General features: G+C 37.4%; 1 protein-coding gene across 1 annotated transcript in view; it reads left to right on the top strand.

Annotated features, from left to right (window-relative positions):
* The window catches only part of itga5 (integrin, alpha 5 (fibronectin receptor, alpha polypeptide)), a 50247-nt gene that overhangs the window by 6734 nt on the left and 23238 nt on the right, over positions 1-20275 (top strand). The window contains exons 2-14 of the mRNA XM_079850145.1: positions 9647-9777; positions 15047-15147; positions 15622-15745; positions 15836-15897; positions 16002-16047; positions 16794-16922; positions 17033-17077; positions 17487-17530; positions 17723-17776; positions 18704-18756; positions 18841-19049; positions 19901-20101; positions 20176-20221. Coding sequence (XP_079706271.1) covers positions 9647-9777; positions 15047-15147; positions 15622-15745; positions 15836-15897; positions 16002-16047; positions 16794-16922; positions 17033-17077; positions 17487-17530; positions 17723-17776; positions 18704-18756; positions 18841-19049; positions 19901-20101; positions 20176-20221 — 1245 coding nt within the window. The remainder of the gene's footprint in view (positions 1-9646; positions 9778-15046; positions 15148-15621; positions 15746-15835; positions 15898-16001; positions 16048-16793; positions 16923-17032; positions 17078-17486; positions 17531-17722; positions 17777-18703; positions 18757-18840; positions 19050-19900; positions 20102-20175; positions 20222-20275) is intronic.

The following is a 20275-nucleotide window of genomic DNA, read 5'->3' as shown; positions in this document are numbered from 1 at the left end:
CAGATTGGCCTGTTGTAAAATTATAGTCCTCTATTTTGCAGGTTAATGGGTGCAACCTTAGCTGATTGGGACTGTGGGTTAGGTTGTCTTTACCATTGACAAGTTTTCTGCTTTTTATGACCTCATGGGACCTGGCAGGCTCGTATAATAGGCTCTTGTGTGGAATGGTGTACGTGTGCTCTGGTGGAAAAACAGACATGTGTTCGATCACGGTAGAACAAATGCCCCAGTCAACTTTGCAGACATTTAGCCATTGGGCTCCACAATTGCCTGGGGTTGCCGCCTGGAGCACTGCAGATCTCCATTGTTCCTGATGTACATTTTGGGTAGATCATTATCATCTTGATCTGTTCTGTTCTGGTTTACCAGGCCCCTGCTGGGCTGGCAACGACAATGAATGTCCAATCATCCGGCATTTAGATGGCCTGTTTATTGCCTGCAGGATTACAAACAAAGGACGTGAGGCATAGCATGCAAAGGTGAGCGATTGATGCTAATTGTTTGGACCTGATGATGGCCCCTTTTACTCTTTTCAAGTGTGAAGATGGGACTCCATGCTGAGAAAGCTCCCTTGGAGGTGTCGACGGCCAACAGTTGCAACTCGCTATGGGATGTTTTTTGGTCTGTGTGAATGTGTGAATTATAGCTCTTTGGGGGCTGGGGTTACAATTTGGTATCGAGAGATTTAAGAGGTAAAACCACACTCTGTGTTTATGTAAATGTCATGGGTGCTTTAAATGTTGTCGTGTCACATACAAAATGTGGCGTGCCGTTGAATGACAAGGCTTGTGCTTTCTTAGATGCATTTTACAGACTGTTTTCTCCTAAAAGAGGTGTAGGTTGTTCTTTAAAGTGAGAACTTTTGTCCATTGTTAATGTGGGGACATCAAATCCCTACTTAGAATCTGCTTAATGCCTGCATCCTGAAGTCACATACATCCCTATTAAAAAGGTGAAAAACATTGTTAAAAAAAAGAGTAGTATGTCTGAATTTACAGTATTCATAAAACAGTAGACGAAAAGTACCTGGATGACACTTTCGCCAAGATTCTGACCTGTGTATCCGATGGATATTTTACAATCCTATTAGGGGATTTGTGAATGGCAGTGAAGCGACTCAACTGACGATGTAGGTCACATGACAATGATAACATGGTGAATGTAGTACGTCCAGATAACTTTCTGGTTTCATAGCTAGTACATTAATTAGCATAGCAGGTAGGGCTGGTAGGGTGATTTTTCATGATTTTATTATGTTTTAATCAAGAAATCACGTTTTTAATAAAAATGTTAGCAAATGTTACAATTTGACATGTTGACAATTCACCAATGATAACAGTTAAGACAAGAAAATGATCCGACCATATGATGCGTTGATGCGTTGAAAAAAACGAGACACAGGCAGTGGAATGGGAAAAAAAAGCAAAGTTATTAGACGTGACTTGAACTTATTTTAACTTGAACACCACGTTTTTAGAATGCCGTTTCATGGGTGAGACGGTGCAAAAGACGCGAGACATGAGTGCAACAGCCAAACACGTCCGCCAAACATAAAAACAATAGGGAAAAATAGCACAATGGAATACAAAAACCTGTAAAGAACTAGGCCTACTACTGTATGTTTAATATTTCATGTTTGCATGATGGTGACAGGCTAAAAGGTGCTGTTATTTTCTGTTTTTACAAAGCATTTGCTTTTAATAATAGCCTCTTACTGGTGCTAATAATTTTTGGCTAAGAAATATAGGTATGTATAGGATATGTTTAAGATAAGTTTGCACAATATTTGTCTTCATATTTCATGCACATTTTCTGCAAAGATATTTTACTAAATTTAACAAAGTTTTTTTTTTTTACATGTACACAATGTCAATCACTTCAGGTGTGGTGCACTTGGAATATCCTTTTTTGAAAGATAATAATTGTAATTTTTTTGCCATATCGCCCAGGCCTAATAGCAGGTAATGCAGAGTTGGCTCTTTGCGAATCAAGCCAAGTGCTCTATATCTGGCTGACATCTCAGCACATGGTATACTATGTTAATTTGAACCATATCCTTTGAGAGGAAATGTTTTTGTGGTGACATTTAAAATCTGCCTGTGTAAAACGGGGTGGGGTGTTTATCAGATCAACAGTCGAGGGCATGTGCACAGATTTAACGTTTATTCCAGACCAGCACAACACTTCAGCAGACTTTGCACGAGTGCACTTTTTTACAAGGCCGTGATGTTTTACTGTTGGAACTGTAGATGGTTGTTTGACTATGAATGAATCAGTTTGACTATGAATGAATCAGTTAATTGTTTTCATTTACATCAACAGTCTGAGTGTGTTTCATTTTCTTGCATTATATCATGTGAGCCGGTTTCATTTTTGTATTCATATAAGATTTCGTGACTGCTTTCTGTTGTCTTCCTCCATTACTATGCAGTTCTCCTCAGGGCTCTTGGCGCGGCAGCTGTGTGAGTGAGCTGTCGTCCCTCAGTGCCAGCTGACCCAGCGGTCACTGCTTTGCTCATCATCTTTGGGCCACAGCTCCCAGACAGCAGAATAGAGCACGTGCAGATCAGGTCTACCGAGCAGACGAGGGGCCGCAGACAGAGCTTCTTCGGCCCACTTTTATCCGTCTCATTATTAGCTGCTTCCATCGCAACCGCTTAGCTGCTTAACGAACCAGAGACAGGCTGGCATCCCAGTTAAAGCTCGCTGGCGTCGCACAAAGAGCAAAAGACCCAAAAACGAACCGTCCGGGCCTTGAATTTCACTTTGGCTTTTCTTTGATTTTGAGAATGTTAGTTCATTGAGATCACTGAGATGCAAGAGTTGCAACAGTGTATGCTTTGTTTTGGATCCATTCCACATCTTCTGGGAGGACGTGGCATGCTATCACTGTAACCGTTTTTTGCTAATAACAACATGCCTCTGAATAGCCGGATAATTGTTCGACTTTGTTTGCGTAGATTTTCAGAAATGTTTCTAAGGCCACAAACTGCAATCAGTTAATATACATCTGTTTGGCACGGGAAAAGTGGGATAATCACAAATAAAGTTACTTACAGAAGTGACTGATGGTAATGAATTGTTCTTGGCGCACACATTGAGTTGCAGTTAGCTTGATTTATTTAGTTGTTTTTGTTGTATAATCTTTTTTAAGCTTTCTTAAGCTCACCAAGGCTGCATTTATTTGAATGAAATTCAGCAAAAAGAGTCAAATTGTGAAATATTACATTTAAAGTATCTTAAAGTAGTTTAATATATTTAATATGTATACATTTTTATTTATGTCTGTGATGACAAAGCTGAATTTTCAGCGTCATTACTCCAGTCTTCAGAAATCATTCTAATATGTTGATTTGTTTATCAAGACACATTTCTTATTATTGTCAATGTTGAAAACGTCAATATTTTTTGATGTTTTGATGAAAAGAAAGTTTTTAAAATTTATTTTAAATGCATGTTTTATATTTAAAAGGCGTTACTGTTTCTTTTGACAAATTCAATACATCCTTGCTGAATAAATGTATTAATCTTAAAGTATTAAAGCAGGGCTATGCAGTTTCGGGAATTTCTTCACTGTGTTCTTGCTTTTGCTCGCAGGTTTCTCTATAGAGCTCCCCCTACAGCTTCGGAATAGATATTTGACAGCACTGTCGAAAAACTCGTTGGCGTCTCTCAGATACCAGAGGCTAGTAGATCAACGACATCAAAGCAGATGGGACATTCTTTAAAACGTCTTCTTCATTCAGGTTCGAACAGCGTGATGGAGCGCAATAATGACAGAATTTTAGCAGATTTTTTTGGCGTAAAGCAATTCGTTACATCGCGAGACCTGATATCACGTGATTCTTCTTGACGCCCGCCGGCCCAAAGTTGCAAGGGTGGTTTTTTGGCTCACAGGCGCTTGGGGGGTGCGAGACGACCACCATTCAACCCGAAAAAAGTCATATAACTATTCCAATGACTCCGAAGCTGTTCGGTTAAGGTAAAAAAGTTACTTGGTTCACCTTTAAAAAAATCTTACTGACCCCAAACTTTTTGCAACTGTATGCATGTAACTTCTAATGTTGTATATAAAGTTTCCCAGAAAATTCCCTGATTTCTGTGCCATTCATAATGGAGGCAGATGGCAGATTTGTGTGTTTTGTCTGATTGTGATTTTCTTGCACCTTCATTAGCAGCCATTGTGGTTTCTTGGCAAGCTCAAGCTTTTATACCAGCGTTCAAGTGACATAAGTTAAACAGCTGGATGATAATGAAGTGTGAAATGGCTGGGAGAATGTTTTAAGCAGAAGATGTTGGAAATTAAGGCATTTGCCATCTAATGGCCTCTAACCATTCGTGCCATTAGTTTTGCGCTATCAGCGTCTTTCACCCAGTATTTTCTTGCCACAACTTAAGTAGATGACATGTGGCACACCAATTTATTTTTATAGCTTTAATTCTGGTCTGATTACCAAACCTCAGAAGTGATGGGTTAAATGTTAAGACGTATTTTGCCTCAGTGGTGACTATCTGGCAAGCTTAGCATTTTAGTGGTAACACATTCAAGCCTGATTTTCAGACTAACTCAATTAGCTTAATTAGAGGCACACTGAGAATGGAGTTTGCATCTTGGTTAGAGTCAGCGGTTGTCTGTTTTTGAGATACCACAAAGGGTGTTAATGTTGTTTTTACTCTTAAAAATCAATGTAAAATCAAACTAACTCTATTTACTTTATGCATGTTCCTTGCATCATTGAGTGAATGATTCTTTGGTGTTTCGCTTCTGAAATGCCTTTCAAAAAATCTATTTTGAAGAATGTTTCAAAGTGTTTTTTGTCTATATGAAAGTGAAATGGGCCCAAAACAAAACCAAGCCCTATTTTTTTCATTGATGGACAGAAACAAAATGGAGACATATAGTCTTTTGTGTTCCGCAGAAGAAAGCAAGCCATACAGGTTTGCAATGTCATGAGTGTGAGTAAATGATGACAGAATTGGTTCGGTTTTGGCTGAAATATCCCTTTAAGACAACAGCCTCCAAAGACAATAACCTGACCTACGAAATAATTCTAATCACCAACTACTTACAGATGCTAATAACAGTTAAAGCCAAATTTGTTCTCCATATAACTGCATTGAAACAACATTCTGTTGTTCTCTTACAAGGCCAGATTGTTTTAATTAAAGTGAGCTTCACTTTGGCAATCCCTCTGCTGGAAGGCCTCCTGAAGTCTTTCTCATTTTATGTGGAGCCGTTACAAAAAGCTAGCATCTAAGCCAAGAGCAATCTGGCTCTTATCATTATGCTAATGTTAACCCAACGTTTAAGCATTCAGTGCATGGAGAAAAGGACATTTAGGAGAGATGAGATCCCCCCCATAAGATAAACCCCCATTACATGCTAATTGTTTCTTATTTACAGTTCTTTCAGATCATTATCAAAATGGTGCGGTTTAGGCTACATTAGCTTGAGTGTTAGGCGGAAGACACAGTTATATCCACTTGTTGATGAAAGCAATTTTGTGTTTTTCAAATTCCTTTTATGTGTTTGATGGTGAGTTTTGTATATTATAATTTTACATCAATTTAAGTGGCACATTTGACTGTATATTTAGGTCTTAATGTACCGAACATAATGTGTGCCATGTAATTAGCTTTTTGTTTTGCATGTGAAGGCGGTTACTTGTTTTATCATGCTTAAACGGCAACCTTGTCTCTAGTTTTCTTTTTAATGAATGAATATGTAAAACATAACTTGTACTGGATTTGCATTGCTTGGAAACTACCAATGGCATTCAAGATAAAACTCAACTATAGTGAGACTGAATTTGTGTAATTTATCATAACAAAAGTGGAACGTTTGTAGCTTTACTGTAACTTTACACTTGTGAGCAGTCAGCCAAAGCGGTAGTGTAAGTGTACAGCATTCCAGGAACTCGAGGAAAAGAGTGAAAGTGCTTGGGAAAGTTAGTGAATTTGCAGCTGTTAGACGCACTTAACATGCATCATAGCAACATAACATTTCATCAGACTAGTGCAATTGAGTTCATTCATAGTGTGCTTGGGTTCAAATGAGGTGGTGGACCAGCCTGTTCTGTTCACATTTTAGTTTTAGACATCCCTAAGGTATTATCGATGATATCTAGAGTAGGAATATTGCAAGATGTACCATTTAATTCTAAATTCCCTGGAGAAAGCCATCGTGGGAATCTGGGATTGACATTACACCTCAGCTAGTGCTCTGTAACACCTCTGGGACTCTCCCTCTGTCCATACACACATATGGCGGAAAAACTGGATACTCTCTCCAAGCCGGAAGAGGTCTTTGTTTTGGTTTCCCCTTTATAAAAACAAATGGAACGTCTGCTTTTGTATGTGTGTGTTTGTGCTCCACTTGTAGTGGCCTTGAAACAAACAGACCCTAACAAACATTTCCACATTTAATGTCCTGCCGATTTATCCATCAGTCAATTGTTCAGGCCTTTTCCTTTTTGTCTGGTATTCCTCTCAGTGCAGAATTTGGAAACCGTCCATGACTCCAAAGGCATAGCAAAAATAAAAAGCGAATAAAGTCAATTTCCATATATTTTTAATTACCTTTTATTTTTATATGTACAGTTTTCATTTTTATTTTATTGATTTTTTTAGTAAATGTGTTATTTTCTTAGTAATGCTTGTCCTTTTTATTATTATTATTATTATTTTATTTTTTTAGTTGTGCTTTTTGTAGTTCAACTTAAACCTATTTATTTCAAATACTTGGCAAGTTTTTTTTTTAGTTAATTTTTTTTTCATCTAATATTTCAATATAAATTTATTTCCAGCTTTCAATTAACGACAATGATTTTTAAGAGTTTTTTTTAAGAGCTACAAAACGTCATTCCATAGTACAGGATGGCCACGAAGCTATAGACCTTGATGATGATGTACTCAACTTTGTTCGACTCTTTGACTCCAGACACATTGTTTTTTTGTAAATAACAGCTGAGAAAATCCAGCCCTCTCATTTAGGATGCGGTCAATTGTCTGTCTTTTGTTTGCTCTGCTGTTTTTGACCTAAATGGTCATCTGGTCCTACCTATATGACTCTATCTCGACAGTCCATCTAAAGTGGGCTTGAGTCTCGATGGCTGACCGGAGGGTTTTCTGAATACAGCCTTTGTAAGGAAGTCCTCTGTTCCGCGTCACTGAGACCAGCCCAGGGGGCAGGAAAGGGTGTTCTCTTCCTGTACCTTAACCCCCCCCCTGGAGATGCCCTCAGTGGCCTCTCACAAACACCTCCACCACACCCCCATCCCCCATCTCTCAATGGACCGGCCTTAATGACAGGAAAGATGATAGTAAGTTTACAGACAATGAGGTCATGGCGGCACTGCACCAATCCATGCCGGCTCTTGGAAAATTAGACACAGATTAGAAGAGCAGGGACTGTGGGAGTGGCTGTCTAACTGTTGGGTACTTTTCAGAGAGCTTGTTTCAAATGTCAAATCTCAAGATGCCATGTGTTATTACCTTTCTAAATGATCATTCTTGCAGTTTTCACCCGGTAGATATAAGAATGGGTGGAAACAATCCCATAGATTTACACTACCGTTCAAAAGACTGCTCACCAAGACTGCATTTATTTGATCAAAAATACAGTAAAAACAGTGATGTTGTTGACATTGTAGTTTTCTATTTTAATACATTTTAAATGTAATTTATTCCTGTGACGGCAAAGCCGAATTTTAAGCATCATTACTCCAGTCTTCAATGTCACATGATCCTTCAGCTCAAGATGTCGAAAACAGTTGTGTGCTGCTTAATATTTTTGTGGAAACGGGATAATTTTTTCCCCCTGAATTCTTTAAAGAGACCTTTCAAAAGAACAGCATTCTTTTAAAATTTTAAACATTATTTCTTTAACATAACTTTTGATGAATTTGATGCATCCTTGAAATAAAAGTTTTTATTGACCCCAAACTTTTTAATGGTTGCGTACATAAAAGGAGGGAATTTTGCCAAATTTAGAGACCAGAATATCATACAGACATACAACCGCCTTGCAACCACATGACATCCTGCTAAAGACCAATCAGAACACCTTAGAAACCACATAGCGATGTCCTGGCACTCACATTTTCTTCAGAGAATGTAAAAATGCAGTTTTAAACAGCTGTTCCACCTCCTTTCCCTCGTCCTGTCCAACTACAATTGTTTATTCTCTCTGTTTAGAAGTTTGTTTAGTTTGTGAAGTTTTAACGTACATTAATTAGAGAACATGCTTTTAGATGTGTGGCTGTGTTTGTCTGTATGTGTTCATATATTTGCAGCTCATGTGTTTATAATAACCCTGGGGGAAAAACAGCTGTAGGAGCAGAGCTAACTCGACTTTAGCAGGCTTGGCTCTTGTTTTCTCATTGACTTGTTACCCAGTGGGACTGGTGTGTGTGGTTGTGTGTTGGTGGTCACATGTCGCCAAACAAGTTATTAACCATTGCACATGGCCACGCTGTTACATAATTTCTCTCTGTATGGTAGGAGACAGTCCATTTCCTCAAAGATTATATTTTAATTTTAAAGGGATAGTTCACCCAAAAATGAAAGCTCTGCCATTTTCCAAACCTGTGTGAATTTCTTTCTTCTGCTGAATACAAAAGATATTTTGAAGAATGTCAGTAACCAAACAGTTGATGGACCCCATTGACTTTCATATTTCTTTCCATACCCATCAACTGTTTGGTTACCGACATTCTTCAGAATATCACCAGAACTAAGAAATTCATACAGGTTTGGAACAACTTGAGGGTGAGTAAATGATAACAGAATTTAAATTTTTGGGTGAACTATCCCTATAATAAAATCTGAAAATGTGAGTAATATCAAGCTTTTTTTATTTCTAGGCAAACTAAGCTAACTACAAGTAATAATTCTAATAATGTAACTACATTTTTAATAATGTATAATATTGTAACTTCTCCAGTAACAAGCAAATTTTCATAGCGATGTAGCATAACATGTTTTTAATGACTTGTTGAATTCGGTTTGGTTCAGTTTAGATCTTCAATTTTGACTGTAGCTTAAACAACCCAGCTAGCAAAAAGTCGTCTATTAGACGTTGAATAGACGTAAATCTTCAACGTCTAATTACGACTTTTCAACGTTGAAAACAGGTCGATCTTCAATGTCTTGATGGAATATGTAAAACTCTTTAAATTTATTTTAGATAATAATGAACATGGTTTGGTAGTTTGTTTTTCTCCGTTATTTTAGCGTGTATAACAGACTTACTCTGTCTTAGATTATCAGTTGAAAACATGTGGTATCTTAGATGATCAGTTGAAAACACGTAGTCAAACAGTCCGGCCGAAACTACTTAGTTGAAATCACGTCGAAAACCAGTCCAAGGTGGACCGACTTATTTTCAACCATATTTCAACGTTGAAAGATGGTAATTGTTTACTGGGAAGCCACTGTTATAAAATGGCTTCTCAACACTTTCTTCTTCAACATAGAAGGATTGTTTCTTTACAGCTCTGATATTTGAATCCAAACCTTTTGACATATTGTCCCATAGACTTTTTGTGAATTGGAACACTGTTGTACTTCCAGCTCTCTTATAAATATTCATCAGTCTTATTAGTATGCTAACATCTTCCTTCATCTTTCTTTCCTCCTTGAACAGTGTGAGTATTATAGTTGGAGCACCCAAAGCCAACACCAGTCAGCCCAACATCAGAGAAGGAGGATCAGTCTTCTACTGTCCATGGAGCCTCAGCCAATCACAATGCAGCAGCATAGATTTCGATAGACAGGGTAAGTCTCACTAACCAGTTGCTGTGCTCCATTTAAACAATGAAACCTTTTAAACACCAATATTACACATGTGATGTGGGTTCACTAAAAGATGTATTGAGACTAAATTAGATGCACCAAATTGAATTTTTTGTGAAATTGTCGAAATATTGGTGCATCACTAGAATACATACTATGGTTTCGTTCCTCAAATCAAGTTTTTCAAGCTTGCGCAGCTAAATTAGCGCACAATGTGCCCTGCTAATTGTTTACCGGAACTTAAAGTGGATCCAGTATTTTGACTTAAGTTTCTACATCCTCCTCAAAACAATCCCAGTGTTGATTGATATCTGCTCCTTCCATTATGTGGCTTCCTCAAAGCTAGCAACTTTTTGGGTGCACAGCTCTCTGCCTTTCTTTGTGTAGACTTTGCTCTGAGAGGGTGATGGAAGAGGAAGAGAAAGCAGACAAGTGCTCGAGCAGACTTCCTGATGTATTTGCAGGCTCAGATTTTCTTAAAATATTAGATTTTTCTCAACATGGAAGGCAGAACATGATAGCTAGAAACTGCTAAATGGGTAAATAGTGATGGTTTTATGTAATTTGTTTCTGGAAGTCATATATTCACATCTAGAGCAAAAATATATCTGGAATGGTATCACGTGACTGAAAAAAATCTGATGTTATTGGTCCATGAAAAAAAAAAAAACTACCTACAGGAAGAAAAAAATGTCACAGGAAGAATTTAAAATTGTAAATATTCAATCTTGACATGAACTGTCTGTTTTGTGGCTGTTTTGTCAGTGCCTGCATGTTAACATTGCTCGCATTGTTGGTCGTTGATCTACTCAAGATGCCAGAATAATTTCTGTTGTGGCGGTGACGTAAAACATAAAAAATGCTTTTTATTAGGGTTCAGATTTCTGTGCACTGTAGCAACCAGGAAAAAGAATAAGCAGAGACCACAACAAACACTCTATCAATTGTGAATTGTCTCTTGCTTGAATCAGACAGAGTTTTAATAGCTGATCCAAGTTGCTGAGTATGTAGAACACATGTCAAGGGACAATGAAATGTTCACAATCTCAGCGAGAGACTCTTGGCTTCCTTCCTGCGAAATCAGTCTCCTCTGAACATCCAAGCTGTGATTTACTGCATATTACTCAAACACAGGGAGAAATGTTCCAGCAAAAACTTTTTACAGATTGATTTTTATAATTATTTTTCTCTCATGATGCACTGCATATGTCAGCGACGTCGTCACAGATTTTGCTTTGTAGGGCTGCAAGTATGCTGTGTGCTTATGAGTCATGTTAAACGTCATGCTCTTCTTTTTATTACGTTTGACTTTAATTAAAACATAATTTTGTTTTGGTTTAACTCAATAGCCTAGCAGAAGAGCATAATTGAGTTACGCTAATACCCTGTGACGTGTGATGCATGGCAGGGGCTGGTTTAGCCTTGGAGGTTAATGCTTATCCAATGATCATTCAATTAGATGTCAATACATCCTGATAGATCCAAAATGGTTGATATTTTGACAAGTGGTTTTTATGCAATTTCCTTTAGTCTCAGCAGTCAGGCAATAACCTGAAATAAAGCATGACAATAACCACCTTTTTGAGCACCCTTGGTTCCGGAAGTAATTTCCCCTTTTTTTATTTTATTTTATTTTATTTTTTATTTTATTTTATTTTATTTTATTTTATTTTATTTTATTTTATTTTATTTTATTTTATTTTATTTTATTTTATTTTATTTTATTTTATTTTATTTTATTTTATTGTTGTTATGTTTTGTTTGAAAGCAAATATATAATTGCTTAAGAGGTTGTGTTAGGTCTTTCTAGTCTCAGAAGTTAGAGACTAGGTTAATTTTGAAAAAAATCCTGTTTTGGTTTGTTTTCCTTTATTTATTTATTTATTTATTTATTTTTTACAGTTGAACGCATATGTCATTTAGAGCTCATGTTATTATTAAAAATCTATTTTGTTATGGAGAAAATAAATGACTGTTGTACTCTATTAACAGTTTACCCATTTAGTTTACAGCCATTTAGTCACTGCAAATACTGTATATCAAATAAAGATCTCACCACTTAAATCTGAGCTTGACCCTGCGGCCACTGATGCTTCATTGTTGAACCTCTTGTGGGCCACTTAGAAAAGCCATAGTGCTGTCCTTCCTCTTGCCTAACATCCCTCAATCAGAGAGAGTATTAGCTAATCGTGTCTTCAGATCTGACCTCTTTCCTCTTCCTCCCTGATAAGAAAATAACAGAGAATAATGAGAAAACGAGAAAAGAGAGTGGGTGGGAATCGGAGGAGAGAGAGCGTTGACTCTTGTCTATTCTCATTTCCCTGTCTCTCGGCGTCTCCCCAGAGACGCTTGATGTGATGACTGAATTTAGCCATGTGGCTCGTGCCTTCCGCTACCCCTTCCTGACCCTCCCTTTCTCTTACACAGATCTAGATACTTCACTAATGGGGTGGTTCTCTCATAGCTGAAAGAGAGAGGTGTGTGTGTGTGACCTCCTCACCTCCACTATCCCACGAGAGAGTCGACCAAGTCATCTTGGCTTGACTCCAGGATCTGAGAGCACTCATAGGATTAGCAATCGGGGGAATTTTGATTAAAATGGCTGTATATCACAGCAGAGGTGTCTCCTAAGGTGCCTTAATTGTTGGAATACTTCCTCTTAAATCCTCTAGGTTACATCAGAATTTGCCTCATGTTACCAGACTAAAGCCTGGTATAAATTGCTGAATATTCTGGCCAAGAACCACCCACTCAGACATGTAAAGTAGTTTCACGTTTTATGTGACATTTAAGATGAAATTGGATTTAGCCTTGAGCAAAACAGAATGTCTGGTTTAATTTCCACAATTAAAATGCTTGAATATCTGTCAAAGATTCAGTTCAATGAATCATTAACCAAATCCAGTTACTAATTCTTTCACAGAAGCTCTCATTGCTGCACAAGAACTTTTAGTTTTCAAACATCATTCAATTTTTGTGTGTAAAACGTGAAAAATGCCTAGATTCAATCCCCAACTGCTGTAACTCTATGGCATCTTGCATCCAAGACTTAAATAATCATGGTCGTCCTTCTGACACAAATCTCATCCAGTTTTGGGTAGTTCTCCCCTAACTGTAACCAAACAACACCATTTTCCCCACCTTCCCCACTGAGCTTTATCTTCCCACCTCACCCATGATGTGGAAAGTGAGATAATTGTTAGTTTTAACGGTCCACTTCCATTGACGTTGACTGATTCTCGTCCCACAAACTGTCCTCCCCAACTGCGCACCAGGAGGACACGGCGTCTTCCATATACCGTGTCTTGGAGCGCAGTACACACACTTGAGTTTTCAGTTGTAAGGAATCTCACAGGGGCAGGACTGCTGGTTTTCTTTACTTTGGCAGTGAGAGAGGGAAAGACGGGGAGGAAAAGAAAGAGAAAACCATCACCCTGGAGGTGACCATAAGGCATATATCCTCTAATGTTATTAGAGGGCTCTAATCCCCACTGCTTTGCTACTGGGGTACCAAACATCCTTGAGAGAAGGAAACAAAAGATGTCTGGGGAAAAGGAGGTCTGTGTGTGTATCTGAGTTAAGGGGTGGTTTGGAAAGGAATAGGACAAGTCTACAGAGATGACAAGTAGAGGGAGATAAAGAAACCATACAAGATAGTAAAAGAATGAGTGGGAGTTGGTGACTTAAACAGAGAAAATAATAAAGTAGAATTCCTAGAAAGGGATGACAGACTTTGAGAAAGGGAAGAGGAAGGTGAGGGGTGCTATTAACTGAAAGACAGACAGAGAGAGTCTGAGAGAGTGTGTGTGTGTTTGTATCTGTAGGAGTGTATCTGACAGATAGCTTGAGCTCCTGTTTTGCTTGGATGAGGATTGCTGGCACTGTTTCCTCACTCAGAATGAGACAAAGTCCTTTAGACCGTAAAATTGGGTCTTACCAATTGGATGAATCACGCAAAGCAATGTTTGGGTTATATTTCACCCTAGAATTGAAAATTATTTTTGCATAAAGATTTTATTAGGCCTATTTAAGTACCATTGTTTTTTTATCATGACATTATTTTAATGACAACTATGCATATGTTTACCTGGATTTTGAAAAAAATTAATGATGATGCCTAATTATGAAAATAATATTTTGGCTAATTTAATTATAGACTTGGTTTTCTTTATGCAAAATATAATTTCCTGTTCTTCTTTTGATTTGGGGCTGCACTATGATCCAGACATTTCTTGACAGTTTTCACAATATTAACCCACACAACTTGAGCTCCTGTTTTGTTTGGATGAAGGTTCCTGGCAGAGTTTCTTCTCTCCGAATGAGACCAGCCCCTCTTCAGAGCCAGCTGAGAATTGTGTTACCGCCAGTTGTACCTTTCACTCATTTCTCCTCTTCCTCAATCTCTCGTTCCCCTTTCCCCTCCATCACACCACAGAACCCTGTTGCATCATGCTTGTAATTATGGTGCAACTGGAGAAATGTCTGTGGCCCAGTTCAGTTTGGCAGTCAGGGATGGGAACGGAGTGTTTTGAAGGCGTTTGGATGTTCTGGCCTAGTGACTCCTCTGGCAGTTGAACCTGAGCTCTGATTGTCTTGGTCTAATGATCTTATTGTTGAATCCCCACCGCTCTCATTGGTCAGGACATGTCACCTTTGTTTTGATTTCAGCCCATATGTGACCATCTGTCTTTTCTCCTTCTTGTGCCTTCTTCATGATATGACCTTTAACCTCAGTGGACACCTGAGCCGGCTTTGTACAGTCTGTTCTTTTTTTTTCACCTTGGACTTTTCAATTTATTATGGGTCTTAATGCACTTAAAATCAACATGGAACTGCATTCATAACACATTTAACTTCAGTGATGTGACATTTCTGAGTGCAACAGAATTGTGAAATGTGATTTGATATTCATAGTTAATATTTTTTCTTGCCCACATGACTGTTTCAGAGGAGGTTTATAAATTGATGAAACATTTACTACTATTATTATTATAACATATTCTTTCTTTATAATGACAATTAATGATGGATTGTGCACAATAACAACATTCACATTTATTACATTTGTGTTTTTGTAAATAAACTGAGCAACAAAATTAATTGATCATTTATTTTATTTATTTATCCTTTCATTCTATTGTTCATAAGTGGTATAATCATCATCATTATCATCATCATATTCATTTGTATCATGTATATTGATATTATATAATATATTAATATGTATATTTTTATATATTTTTTGCTGTAGGAGATCTAAATGTGACTGTAAATGGAACAATGCATCAAGGAGAGTTCAAATCCCATCAGTGGTTTGGAGCAACAGTACGAGTACATGAAGATAGTGTGCTGGTAAGATCTTTTTACTTTTATTTTTGACTGTGTGAAAAATAGTCAGTATAATATTCATTTTGGACTCATTAAAAAAAAAAATTGTGATTGAACGCATTACATTGCCTTCAATCACACATGTTCTTGAAGAAATAATGGTTGGTGACTCAAGTCTAAAAATGCTCTTAAATTGTCTGTGTAAGTTTCAAATTATAAACCGATCAGATCCAGCTCTTTTTATTCCTTATAATTCCTTCATTTTCTTTCTGAATTCGAACTTTGGCTTGTGGATAATGCAGGATTACTGTCTGTAACATCAAAAGCCCAGGTGCTGTTCTTCATGGATTATCAAACAGTGACCTGGATTTATGGTCATGGTTGCTTTACTCCAGAACTACTGCTGACCTCTCTTAGTGTCTTCTCTGCACTCTGCTAGCATGTGGGTTTTGTGTTTATAGAGTTGACCTTTAACTTCTAGCATTATCCATTCCATAGGCTTGTGCCCCCCTTTACTCATGGAGAACCATGGCGGACATACCTCGTGCTGATACTACTGGCTCATGTTTTCTGGCCGTCGAAAACTTCACCAAGTTTGTGGAATACGCTCCGTGTCGCACAGGTGGGCTTGAAGTCAGTGATGATTTGTTAAGGCATTGTCCAATATAAGTCGTTTTGAAGTGAGAGTAACATCACTTGCTGTCCGTTGCAGAATTTGATGGAAGAAAAGGACAAGGCTACTGTCAAGGTGGATTCAGTGCTGATTTTACTCAGGTGAGACATTGTTAGAACTGAATAGAACATATCATTTCAAAATGTAATGCATATCTGCTGTTTTCTTCTTCTGATCTCACCTTGATACTGTTGCTATGTTACAGGAAGGAAAGGTAGTGCTTGGAGGACCTGGCAGTTACTTCTGGCAAGGTTTGGCTTTCAACATTTAAACAGTGGTTTGGGAATACAGTCTTTTAAAAGCTCATCAGTATGTGGCATTGATATTAAGTATGGTATGACCACTTTAATTAAAAAATTTGGGGTCAGTAAGATTCTTTTTTTTCTTCTCATGGAAAGGATATTTTTATCTAGGAAAGGATGCATTAAATCAAAGGTGACAGTAAAAGAAATGTATAAAGGCAGAAGAATGAACTGATTTGATGTAATTTCGAAACAAAATCAGGCCAAAATGAGCTTGGTTTGGAGTTTGTTTTGGGAGTTCAAAACAGCTTGCCAAAGTGAACCTTCCGGAAAAGTTTGCTATGGCTGGTAAACACCTTTGTACTACCATTGGTCCGTGGCGATTACGTAATCGGTATGTGTGCGCAGATGTTCCGCCTTCTTTCACTTGGAAATCTTTTCTGGTTCATTTCCTCTTGTTAAGTCCGTCCAGGTCGGACATCCTTGAGTAAAAACATGAACACACTGGAGTAATAAATGAATGTGACGTGACTTTACTAGAGTGCCGAAATGCAGAGCTCATCCATGGTGCCATGATCAGATGCTTTTCTTATGCTTTACTTAAAAAATGCTTGCATTTTTCTCAAGTTTGTTGTAATTTTTAATCATTTTCTGTTCTCAAAATGTGAATATTTACATTTATTATTTGCATCGACTGTGACCTTAAGCTCAATGCAAGTGCAATTAAAAGATCAATTTCTCCTTACGATCTCTAGGCCAATTGATCACTGCATTTAAACAAGAAATCGTCAAGGCCTATTACCCGGGATACTTCTTGACATCAGTGGATGGCCAGATTCACACCAAACAGAAAAAAGAGATCACATTTGATGACAACTACATGGGTACGTCTTTCCATCCCCCTTTTATTAGTTTTTATTATTGCCTTATCACAGGGTGTTTCCTGTTTGTCACCTTCCACATTTTCTTTTTTCCTCATTCATTTGTTTAACAGGTTACTCATTGGCTGTGGGCGAGTTCAGTGGTGATGATAATGAAGGTGGGTGTCGTAACTCTAAAAAATAAAACCTCTACATCATAGTGCTCAGTTAGGTTACAGTTTCACTAGATTATTTTGGTGTCATTTTTAATTTACCCATTAAAAATGGAAATAGAATGACTGTGACAGTGTTTTACCACAGATAATGATTTAACATCCTCATCTGCTGTTTGAATAACCATAGACAGAAGCATTAAATCGGAGCACTGTATGTAGAACCTCTCAAAGGAAGTGTTATGATTATACCCTATTATATCCATTTCACTTAAACAAACTTGAAAACAGAGCACTTGGAGTGGCTCTGATCACCAGAATTCTCCGAGTTCCTGAGGAACCAACACATTTCCATGTTTCCACTACTAAATCTTTCTCTTTTTCCTCCTTTTTTTTTTGGCTTGCCTGCTCTCAGACTTTGTGACTGGAGTTCCCAGGGGAGTCAGACTCCATGGACAGGTGAGAAGAAGCAGTAACGTTATCAACTGTGACTTTTAGCCAGAGAACTTTTTGCTCAAATTGGAGGTTACAGCAACTTTTCAGTGTGATACATGTGACAAAATCCCTTACACATCCCCTAAAGTAACCCAGAGATTGATATGATGGTACTTAATGGAACGGAAATTATAGTGTGTTGCCTTTTCTCTTCAGGTTTCCATTCTCAATGGCTCTCTGGATTTGCTGAAGACTTTTACTGGAGAGCAAGTAAGTTTGATCCCATTTATTTATTTTCTAGTATGACAAACATTAAACAAGTGCAACATTCGGATTATAGTAGTATTAAACTTTTGGTACATACCACATTCCACACTGTCTAAGGTGAAATATGCATTGGTGCATTGATGATTAATTATCAGAGAGGCTTAGTTATGGATTACTGTGGCCAGTAAGAAACCACCTAGTAAACTTGAACATTTTAGCAACCGTATAGGGATGCATAGTTACCATACAGAGCATCTCTTATCATCAACAAGTTTTGTATGGGCATGCACCACTTATATTTTCAAATCTAGTTTCTAATTAGTTGTATTGGCTTTTGTGGTGCAATACTAATAATATATGATAGCAGCTATTTTTGGACGTGGCATTTAAACAGAAGTTATGTCATTCTTACTGCTTTGCAAAGCTTCATCCCACCATGATATTCAAACTGTTGCACACTGATGATATAAGCAAAAATAATTTCCTTTAACAAGTCTCTTTAAACTGGGCTAGAGTGCTCTGTGGTAAGCAGTAAAGAACGGATTATGTGAGGCGAGAGCTTACGGGCAATTTTCCTTAAACTAGCGCCACAGTTTTGCAAATGGAAATTGTTGGAGGCCTTTAACTGCTCTGATTGCCTCAGCTGAGTAAATACAATCAAAAAGCATTTGTGTGTGTGCCCACCTCAGGGGGGCTAGAAAAAGAGCCACATCTGAATCATCAAAGAGCTCTTTTCATGTACTCGCACCACAAACTGGAGTAAATGTCAATGAAGGCCTTTAGGCGAAAAGCAATTGTTCATGTGACATTCGTAAGATCCTACATGCTGTTTGCATGTACAGTGTAAAAATGTGTAGTTTGTATCTGTGATGATTCAGATCAATTACAGTTTTTAGATTTTAATTCACCAGATGTTCCCAAATTTTTCAGATGGGCTCCTACTATGGCTACTCGGTGGCTGTTACTGACATCAACAATGACGGGTAGGTAATCATAACCAGGTTTAGACAAGAATGTGCCACAGGAATGTTACCAGTGTTTAAGTTTGTGGTTCGTATCACCTTCAGAATGACAGACCTGCTAGTTGGCGCTCCCATGTTCATGGTTCGTGACTCTGATGGGAGGTTAGAGGAGTTGGGTCGGGTCTACGTGTACTTGCAGAATGGACCTCTGGATCTCACACCTCAGCTACCTCACCTCACCGGCACACAGACGTTCGGCCGGTTTGGCAGCTCCATTACCCCTCTTGGAGATCTCAACCAAGATGGTTACAACGGTGAGAGATTTGTCCAGATTTTTGCATTTGTTTATCTGTCGGTCTTTAAATAACCATATCGGTTATCGGCCGATATTGGAGTTTCTTTATCAGTTTTGGTTGTTATTACATGCTTATTTGTCTAATGTTTACACTTAGATTACCTTTGTAGTCATCTAACACTCATTTAAGGGTTTTTTTTTTTTTAAATAGAACACTGTGAAATGTAATATTTAGCAAATCTCAAAATGAATATCATTCATATATTACATTATAATGTTATGATGCCTAAATTTACTTAAAGCATTTAAAATGATTTATTTTAATTAAGTGTTTAGTTTTGAAATTATTTAGATATGTTATTTGATTTAATATCTGTCACTTATTGGTTAATTTAAAATAATTATTTAATTTTATTTAGTGTTTTATTTTTGACATATATATTTTTGAATACACAAATATTATATATATATATATATATATATATATATATATATATATATATATATATAATATTTGTGTTTCATTTTTAACTTTAGACAAAATTATATAGAATTTTAACATCTGTCATTTATCGCTTGTTGCTTTTAGTTTTTAGTGTTTTATTTTACATTTATTTAGAGAATATTATATTATAATATGGAATTTTAATGTCTGTCATTTATCTGTTCAATTAAAATGATTACTTTCAAAAAATAAAACAATAAAAACTAATTTCTTTAGACAAAATAATATGGAATTTTAATATCTGTAGTTTGTCATGATGTTATGGATGCTTTAATATCTGTTGTTTATCATTTATCATGATCACACATTATTAGCCAGAAATGTAACATCAGTGCACCCCCAATTCTGCAATCTGCTCTTAACAGATGTGGCCATCAGCTGTCCGTTTGGTGGAGAAAACAAACAAGGATTGGTGCTCATCTATAACGGACATGCTGGAGGACTCAGGGAAAAGCCCTCTCAGATGATCGCTGGCCAATGGGCTTCTGCCGCACCGTCAGCTCTACCTGCCAGCTTTGGTTACGCCCTTCGTGGAGGCAAAGACCTGGATAACAATGGCTACCCAGGTGAGAAAGCTTGACCATAAACCACCACCATTACTTTTGAAATCTAGTCTGATATCATGTTTTTGTTGTTGCAGATCTCATTGTTGGTGCATTTGGTCAGGACACAGCTTTTCTTTATCGGTCAGTCAAAGACATTTTTTATATTTTAAATTTCAGTTCTATTTCTATTCATCA

Source organism: Squalius cephalus (assembly GCF_949319135.1).
Source record: "Squalius cephalus genome assembly, chromosome: 18".
In the NCBI taxonomy this organism is placed as follows: Eukaryota; Metazoa; Chordata; class Actinopteri; order Cypriniformes; family Leuciscidae; genus Squalius; species Squalius cephalus.
The sequence above is the reverse complement of the archived record's forward strand: the minus strand, read 5'-3'. Positions and strand labels throughout refer to the sequence as shown.